This window comes from Gracilinanus agilis, chromosome 3, assembly GCF_016433145.1.
Source record: "Gracilinanus agilis isolate LMUSP501 chromosome 3, AgileGrace, whole genome shotgun sequence".
NCBI lineage: Eukaryota > Metazoa > Chordata > Mammalia > Didelphimorphia > Didelphidae > Gracilinanus > Gracilinanus agilis.
Window position 1 is genome coordinate 19,891,632 of NC_058132.1, and position 9,896 is coordinate 19,901,527.

At 41.4% G+C, this 9,896-nt stretch overlaps 2 protein-coding genes across 2 annotated transcripts in view; both read right to left on the bottom strand.

Annotated features, from left to right (window-relative positions):
• The window catches only part of LOC123240825 (leukocyte immunoglobulin-like receptor subfamily A member 2), a 289,397-nt gene that overhangs the window by 118,951 nt on the left and 160,550 nt on the right, over positions 1-9,896 (bottom strand). The gene's annotated exons all lie outside the window — the stretch shown is intronic.
• On the bottom strand, positions 6,073-6,894 carry LOC123239049 (zinc finger protein 239-like; the record flags this gene model as incomplete). The annotated part of the gene is made up of 1 exon (XM_044666319.1): positions 6,073-6,894. A coding segment is annotated over exon 1 (822 nt), but the record flags the coding sequence as incomplete, so codon positions are not given.

Consider the following 9,896-nt stretch of genomic DNA (forward strand, 5'->3'; position numbering starts at 1 on the left):
GGATTTACAATCAAGGCTGGGAAAGGAATCCTAGCCAGAGGCTAGGGTGTAAGGGAAGGGGCTGCTTAAACAATGGATACTAAAGGATGGTTCCTGCCCAGGTGTGTCTTCCTGGGACAGGGTCTTTGATACAATGGAGAAGATTACCCAAGACAAAAGGGTATTTAGCATTTACCCTGGGGTCCAGTATTCAGTCTGCAACTGCTAGCCTGAGATTTCCTTCAGGGTGGATTCTCATGGGAAGAGGGAAGCTTTGGGGGTCTCCAGCCTACAAGCTATTTCTAAAACTTGGGGTTCATCAGATCTCACTAAGCCACAAGTTTGGGGTCTCTATATTCGACATTGACGGCTGTAAATGTGTGTGAAAAAGCTGCTCCTGAACCTTGAGGACTTGAGCTCCAGATTTGTTCCTCGCTTTGTCTGCATTGTATTATAAGTATGAAAAATAATAAAGGCTGTTATAATAATAATTATTAGTAATTTAATTAAAGCCATGCTGATAGATAAAGTTATTAGACCACGCGCTTGTAAGCATTCAAAACTTGCCGCCTAGCCATAATTGTTACCTCCCTCCTCCCGAGTCTGCTGGCCAAGAGGCCACTCCCTCCTAACCCAGGAGATTATAAACTCTTCCCTGCGTTGAGACATAGGCCTCCCCACGCCCAAAGAACCGGGACCGGAAACCTGTTGGACCACGGGAAATGTAGTTTGATAATTTCCCCGTGTCCAGAAAATACATATACTTTTGGATGGCATTTCTCAAATTTCACTTTTACAGTATTTGGGACAATGGATGAATATTTACAAAAATATAAATTGCCTAGATTAACAGCAGAAGAAATAGAATATCTAAATAATCCCATCAGAAAAAGAAATTGAACAAGCCATCAAAGAACTGCCTAAGAAAAAATCACCAGGGCCTGATGGATTCACAAGTTAATTCTATCAGACATTCAAAGAGCAACTAATCCCAATACTATACAAATTATTTGATATGATAAGCAAAGAAGGAGTCCTACCAAATTCCTTTTATAACACAAATATGGTACTGATTCCAAAGCCAGGGAGATCAAAAACAGAGAAAGAAAACTACAGACCAATCTCCCTAATGAACATAGATGCAAAAATCTTAAATAGAATACTAGCAAAGAGACTCTAGCAAGTAATCAAGATCATCCACCATGATCAGGTGGGATTTATACCAGGAATGCCAGGTTGATTCAACATTAGGAAAACCATCCACATAATAGACCATATCAACAATTTAACAAACAAAAATCATATGATTACCTCAATAGATGCCGAAAAAGCCTTTGACAAAATATAGTGAGGGAGGCCAAGGCAGGGAGCCGCTTGACCCTTGCAAAACATATCGTTGCAAGACATGGCAAGCAGGCATAGATGTGTCAACACCCTAACTGCAGACCCCTGACAAGTACATAGATGTGTCAATGCCCTAACTGCAAGAGATGCCTGCGAACCCCATAGGCTGATAAGGGGCAGGCATAAAACTCCTGTACTCATGAGCCACAGGTGGAACTCTTAGGCTGAGCTCCCCTGGTGTACACCAGATCAATAAAAAAAACCCTTCTTGCTTAATTGCATTGTCTGCTGGTCTTCCTTGGTGGTGGGCTACGACTCGGATCCCAACATTTGGGGGCTCGTCCGCTTTGGTCCCCACCTCGGAACCCCTTGACAGAAGGGCTGAAGGCACTGCCTTGGACCAGACCTTCAGGTGAGCTGAGTGGAGTGTGTGTGGTGATTGAAAGTATGGGGGAGAGGAGGACTCTCGATAGGAATATGGCTTAGTGGATGGCAGATTCTGTGCCTTGTAGACATCCTATGCCAAGCTCCGGGGCCTATCCCATTCTGGGATAAGGGGTTCGCCCCACGGCATCTGTCCAAACCTCCTACCTGTTTCTGGGCCCCGAAAGTACCGCAGTTCTAGTCGACCGCGACTAGGCCAGTTGGGAACCGGGGGAAGCACTTGAGAGGGAGGGAGAAGGATTACGGTCCAGGGCACTGACTGGGAACTTTCAGGGAGTTTGAGGCCACCCCCCCAGGTGAAGTTCGAGTCCCGCCAGGTAGGCGGAGTTCGAGTTTCCACCAGGTCAAGATTATTCTCAACTAGATAAAAAGACGGGGATGGGGGGGGTTGAGTCCTCCTTGGGAACATATTGCACCCTGTGATTTCTAGGTGACGCCTATAGACAAACTGGGACTTTTTGGCCATAAGGGAGGGGCTGGGTGATCAGCCTATGACAGGCAGTCGCCCACAGCAGGATGTTTTGACTTCACCGGTATCACCCCCCTCCTCATCCTCCTCTCTGATTTATCTCCTCATTCTCTCAACCTCTGGACCCAAAATGGGCCAAGGCCAGTCCACCCCTCTGGAACTGGTCCTTCAACATTATGCTGATTTTAAGTCAAGAGCCACAAACCTGGGCTTGACAGTACATAAGGGAAAGCTGCAGATCTTCTGCAACATTGAATGGCCCGCCTTTGAGTGCGGGTGGCCCCGAGGAGGTACCTGGCAGAGCAGTGTCATCTCTGCCGTTTGGGGACATGTCCTCCTTCCAGGAGCGGAAGGGCATCCAGACCGGGTCCCCTACATTTTGACCTGGCAGGACTTGGCCTCAGATCCTCCACCCTGGTTGAGACCTTACACGGAGGCCGTCCACATCCTCGCAGCTTCACTAGACAATAGAACTAAGCCCAGGGACTCCTCTGAGAAGCCTAAGGAGCCCCTTCAGCCTCCAGTCCTTCCTCCGCCCAAGGAACCCCTCTCTGACCCTCCTCTACTGCCCCCTCCTTATGCTCCTCAGTTATACCCTCTTCTTCCTCTTGATGGGAACGAGGCAGTGGCAGCACAGGGAGTTGATTTACCCAGCCCTCCTCCAGCTCATCGCACCCGAGGCCGGGCACCCTTAATGCAGCCACTGACTGCCTAACGATCCCGCGGAAGCCCCCTCCTCTCCCACCATCCTACCAGTCCGAACGGTCGGGCCCATGGTGGCTGGGAGTCCCCTTGTTTTCCAATATTGGTCTTTTACTTCCTCTGACCTGTATAATTGAAAACATCAAAATCCCCCTTTCTCTGAGCAGCCCCAGAAGCTAATAGACCTGGTCAAGTCTATTTTCCTCACGCATAGCCCCACTTGGGATGATTGTCAGCAGTTACTCCACACTCTCTTCACCGGTGAGGAGCGTGATCGGATCATTGTTGAAGGCAGAAAGTTGGTTCTTGGGGACGATAGGAGACCCACCACTGACCCTGCATACCTTGCCACAGTGTTCCCCACCGAACAGCCGGATTGGAACTACACCAATGATCAAGGTAGGGAGCGTCTTCAGTCCTACCACCAGACTCCTCGCTGAGCTTCGGGCAGTGGCCCGCAAGCCCACTAATTTGGCTAAAATTAATTCTGTTAGGCAGGGCCCCGAAGAGACCCCCACCGCATTTCTGGAGTGGCTGCAGGAAGCTTTCCGCATTTATTCCCCGGTAGACCCAACAGCGCCCAATAGCCAGATAGCTGTTCTTCTTGCTTTTGTTAATCAATTGGCCCCTGACATTGGCCTCCAGAGAGCTGACGCATTTATGGCCCAATCTCTGACTGAATTACTTAAAGTGGCAGAAAAAGTTTTTAACTCTCGCGAAACCCCTGAGGACACATTAGAGCAGCAAGAGGTAGAAAGAGAAATACCATTTAAAATTACCCTAGACAATATAAAATACTTAGGAATCTATCTACCAAAACAAACACAGCAATTATATGAAAACAACTACAAAACACTTTCCAAACAAAGAAAACTAGATCTAAACAATTGGAAAACCATTGATTGCTCATGGGTAGGATGAGCTATGTTATGAGGATAAAGAGGAAAGGTGTATGGTAAAAGGGGATTTTGAAAGGAGGTTATCAGGAATTTGCTAAGTATGAAATCTAGGTTGCAGGTAGGCTGGAATAAGGAGTTTCAGGCAAATACAACAGGGCTTATAGACCAGGACTCAGAGTTAAACACAGGATGAGGGAAATAGACTAGACTGAAATTAACAATCAGGCTTAGTTAATTTCACAGGAAGGGACTTGTTTTGAAGTAACACCTTCCTTCAAGATGGATACCCTGGCTTCCCTTCAAGCCCAGGGTATGTTGGTTCTTTCCCTCTTTTCCTTTTCTTAATAACTGACAAATTATAATAATAGGTCTGTTAAACACAAAAGGGTTTATTATCTTTAAAGGATGATGTGTCAGGAAAATGGATCAAAGGAAGCCCTAACAGTGGTCTCAGGAACCTCAGGTGGGGGAAGGGAGATAAAAATGAAGTCTGAGTAAGGACCTGCCTTAACCCAAGCTTATAAGGTGCTCTTGATATCTAAAGGGAATAAATAATGGCTGACTAGTTTCCTTATATCTAATGCTGTCAATTATAGTTACCCTACATAGATTTGAACTCCTCTCTAATTACTCTCCTTATTAACTCCACAGACATATAAGGTAAGGGAGGGAAAGGTAGGAAATGATATAGGGAAGGAAGATATTCTCTGAGAATAGTATCAATGGGGGCATGAGATTTCTCTTAAGCAAAAAGTCTCCTTCACCATCATCCCCAGAAAAGAGGGTGCCTTGCCTCTTGCTTATAAAGGGAGTTGTGTCCTGTTTCTCTTTAGCCTGACAGTTTAACCTTAGGATGCCCCAGTCCCCATTAGTTGATATTTTCAGGGACAAGGTGGGCTTGGACACCTCAAATCCTCCATTATTACATCATCAGAGGGGTGGGACTTCTGTTCAGACTCAGAAATCAGATGACAAATGACAAGCATTAGGATTTCAGAGAAAAAGTCTTTATCATTGAAATATTCTTTGCACAGTATGAAATTTGGGGTATTTAATGAAGGCTCCCTTGTGGTACAATATATAAAGGCTGGGCTACAGCAAAAAGCCTTTCCTAGTTTTCTAAACAATAGTGATCACCCTTCTCCTGAAGAAAACATATACAACTTGAGCACATTCATCAGGTTTTTCTGCACTATGAATCCTCTGATACAAAGGAAGAGATTATCTCTGGCTGAAAGCCTTACCATAGGGAATCCATCTGGAATTGGTCTGTTCAGAAGACATTATCTCATAATGAATAAGCTCTGGACTCTCCATTTCAAAGTCTTTCTTCATTTTTGAGAAGAATAAGATTTCAATCAAATAACCTGATTGTTGCCTGAAGGCCTTACCACATTGATCATATTCCTACAGTTTCTCTCTAGTGTGGATTCTCTTATGTTAAATAAGTTAAAGTGACAATTATAAGATCAGCATCACTCATGAGGTTTCTCTCCAATGGGATTTTCTGAAATGAAGCAATTATGGAACTTCATGTGAAAGTCTCTGTGAATTGATGGCATGTATAATGATTCTCTCCAATATGAATGCTCTGATGCCTAGAAAGATGATACACTATGAAAAATGCCTTTCCAAATTGTGTACATTCATAAGGTTTTTTTCCAGCTTAGGTTCTCTGATGTACAGCAAGACTGATCTCAGTGTGAAAGCCTTTCCTCATTGTTTACATTCATAAAGTTTCTCACCAGTGTGGATTCTCACATGTTCAGTAAGAGAGCCCCAGTCTATGAAAGCCTTTCCACATTATGAATATTCATAAGGTTTCTCTCCAGTGTGAATTCTCTGATCTTTACAAAGATCAGACCTACACCTAAAAGACTTTCCACATTGTCTACATTCATAAGGTTTTTCTCCAGGGTGGATTCTCTGATATGTACCAAGAGAACCCATCCCAGTGTGAAGGCCTTTCCACATTGTTTACATTCATAAGGTTTTTCTCCAGTGTGGATTACCTGCAGCAAGTTGGTCCTCCTAGTGAAAACCTTTCCACATCATGTACACTCACAAGTTTTCTTTCTAGTGTAGGTTCTCTAATGTATAGCAAGATTGATCTCAGTGTGAAAAAGCCTTTCCTCACTGTTTACATTCATAAAGTTTCTCACCAGTGTGGATTCTCACATGTTCAGTAGGAGAGACCAAGTGCATGAAAGCTTTTCCACATTATGAACATTCATAAAGTTTCTCTCCAGTGTGAATTATCTGATGTTTACGAAGATCAGACAGATATCTAAAAGTCTTTCCACACTGTCTACATTCATAAGGCATTTCTCCAGTGTGAATTCTCTGATGTACAGTAAGATTACTCCTCTGTGTGAAACACTTTCCACAATGTATACATTCATAAGGTTTCTCTCCAGTATGGATTACCTGATGTGCAGCAAGTTGGGAACTCTGAATGAAAGCCTTTCCACATTCTGTACATTCATAAGGTTTCTCTCCAGTATGGATTCTCAAAATATGTAAACGAAGAGAGCCCTTCCCTGTGAAAGCCTTTCCACACTGTGTACATTCATAAGGTTTCTCTCCAGTGTGGATTCTCAAATGTAATAGAAGAGAGGCCTTCCCTGTGAAAGCCTTTCCACATTGTGTACATTCATAAGGTTTCTCTCCAGTGTGGACTCTGTGATGTGCAGCAAGACGGCTCCTCCGTGGAAAAGCCTTTCCACACTGTTTGCATTCATAAGGTTTCTCTCCAGTATGGATTCTTAGATGTCTGGCAAGATGGCCCTTCCGAGTGAAAGCCTGTCCACAGTGTGTACATTCATAAGGTTTCTCTCCAGTGTGGATTCTCTCATGTCTGTTAAGATTGCCCCTCATTGTAAAAGTCTTTCCACAGTGTTTACATTCATAAGGTTTCTCTCCAGAGTGGATTATTTGATGAGAACGAAGCTCAGAGTTTGGACTGAAAGGTCTCCCAACATTATTATTCACAGAAAGCATCTCTATACGTTTACTTTTTCGATGTTTAATGAGGTCTAAACTCCGGTCCAAGGTCATTCCCCCTAGCTTACCTAGATACATGAGCATTTCAGGAGGTTTCTCTTGCAACCGTATAAATCCTCCTTCTTCAGGAAAGCATGTGCTGAATTCACTATCCTGAGAACAGTCATTTCCTATGGTCGATTTCATATACTGATTTAGGCCTGAATATCGTCTGAATTTCTCTGCAGTTTCATCAAATTCATAGTCACTCATTGGAATTTTATTTACCTTAATATCAGATTCACAGATTTCTCTCAAAATAAAGTCACAAGGACCCTCAATCTTGCATCTCTGGGGGCCAGATCCTTCCACGAAAAGGCTCAGGTTGGTACACATCTCCTTCACTTCAAAATTAGTCTCTGCCTCTGAAGGAAACAAAGTATGATATAAACAAAGAAGGAAGGAGGGGGCGCGCACACACACATAAATATAAGTTCTTTCCTCTGATGGCAGAAAATAAATGGATTTTTATTCCATTTTCCCAAGCCAAAAGGAATTTCAAACTTAAACAAGCAAAAGCTGTCCTTGGATACATCACTTGTTCATAACTTCAAGATGGATGATATTAGAAATATTTTCACATACAAAAACAATGAAGCTTCTTAAAAGACCTCTGACACAATTTTACTTTCAGTTCTCATTCATCACCAGAAATAGTCTTTCTGCTTACCTTTCAAGTTGTTTTCCTTAGGAGGACCACCTTACTCTGACCCTTATTCATTCTTTGACTGGAATTTACAAGCCCTTAAGGTTACTTTGATATTCTCAGGCTGATTTGAGGAGCATTAAGGGCTAGACAATGGAGTGACTTGCCCATGGTCATACAGCTAGGAAGTGTCTGAGGCCAAATTTGAACCAAAGATGTTCCATCTCTAGGCCTGGTTCTCAATCCACTGAGTAAGTCAGCTGCCCCCCTACCAATAAATACTTCTGTTTTATTTTTTAATTTTTATTTATTTATTCTTAATAAATTTATTTAGATTTTTTTCCATGGTAACAGGATTCATGATCTTTCTCACCCTTCTTTTATCTCCTCTCCCCTGCCCCTAGCTGATAAATAATTCCTTTGGGTTATACATGTATCATTGTTCAAAACCCATTTCCCTTTTATTCATCTTTGCATCAGAGTACTCTTTTAAAACCAAAACCCCAAACATATTCCCATAGAACTATGCGATCAATCATGTTTTTCTTCTTTGTTTCTACTCCCACAGTTCTTTCTGTGGATGTGGAGAGTTTTCTTTCTGGTAAGTCCTTCGGGATTGTCCTGAATCATTGCATTGCTAATAGTAGCAAAGTCCATTACATTCGATCATTCCAGAATGTTTCACTTTCAGTGTACAATGGTCTCCTTCTTTCCCTCTGCATAAATTCCTGGAGGTCTTTCCAGTTTACATAGAATTCCTCCAGTTCATCACCTTTTCAGTACAACAGTATTCCATCACCATCACATAACCACAACTTGTTCAGCCATTTCCCATTTGAAGGACACCCCTTTAATTTCCAAAAAATGCACAGGATGTATTCTTTTAAAGCCCTTTAGGCATAATTTGAAATTGCTTTCTAAAATGGTTAGAACAAGTCACAACTAAACAGCAATGCATTAGCGCCCCAATTTTGCCACATCCCCTTCAACATTCATTATTTTCTTTTGCTGCCATATTAGACATATTAGTGGTACCTCAGAGTTATTTTTATTTGCATTTTCTCTAATCAGGAGGGATTAGGACATATTTTCATGTGATAATTGATGGTTTTAGTTTCTTCATTTGAAAACTTCATAACCCTTCATATTCCTCCATTTGAAAAATCCATATCCCTTAACTATTTGTCAATTGCGGATTGGATTGATTTTTTGTAAATTTTGTAAATTTGACTTAGTTCCTTATATATTTGGGAAATTAAACCTTTGTCAAATGAGTTTTGTTATAAAATTTTTTCCCAACTTTGTTGCTTTCCTTCTACTTTTGGTTACATTGGTTTTTTTTGTACAAAACCTTTTTAATTTAAGATAATCAAAATCATTCAACATTTTGTAATGTACTTATTCTATCTCTTGCTTGGTCTTATATTCCTTCCTTTCCCACAGATCTGACAGATATACTATTCTATGTTCACTTAATTTATTTGTGATTTCTCTCTATATTTAAGTCATTTACCCATTTTGAATTTATCTTGGTATAGGATGTGAGATATTAATCTAGACCTAATTTTTGCCACACGGTTTTCCAATTTTCCTAACAATTTTTGTCAGAGTGAGTTCTCCAAAAAGCTGGGATCTTTCCGGTTATCAAACACTATTTTCCTGAGGTCATTTACTCCTAGCCTATTCCATTAATCTACCCTACTGTTTCTTAGCCAGGATCATATTATTTTGATGATCACTAGTTTATAGTATAGTTTAAGATCTAGTACTGCTAGGCCACCATCCTTCACATTTTTAACAATTATTTCTCTTGATATTTATCTTTTGTTCTTCCACATGAGCTTTGTTACAGTTTTTTCTAGTTCTATAAAAAATTTTCTTGGGATTTTCATAGGTATGGCACTAAATAAGTAAATTAATTTGGGTAAGACTGTCCTTTTTATTATATCAGCCCATCCTACCCATTAACAAACTATTTTATCTATCCAACTATTTAGATCTAGTTTTAATACTGTGAAAAGTGTTTTGTATTTGTGTTCATATTATTCCTGTGTTTGTCTTGGCAGAGATTCCTAAATATTTTATGTTGTCTAGAGCAGTGATGGAAAGAGGGAGCCAAAGGAAAGTATATGCTCATCTGTCAGTCAGTTTCTAAGGCAATTTCATTGTATTGTCTCCTACTCATTGTATTCATCGGATTAGGAATACTGTGGCAGGCTGGAAATAACATTTCAGGGGTCTGCATCTGGCCCCCAAGCTATAGTTTGCCCATCAGGTCTAGAGAGATTTTAAACAGTTTCTCTTTCTAGCTTGCTGCTGTGTTTTCTTGGAAATATATAGAAATACTGATGATTTGTGTTTATTTTGTACT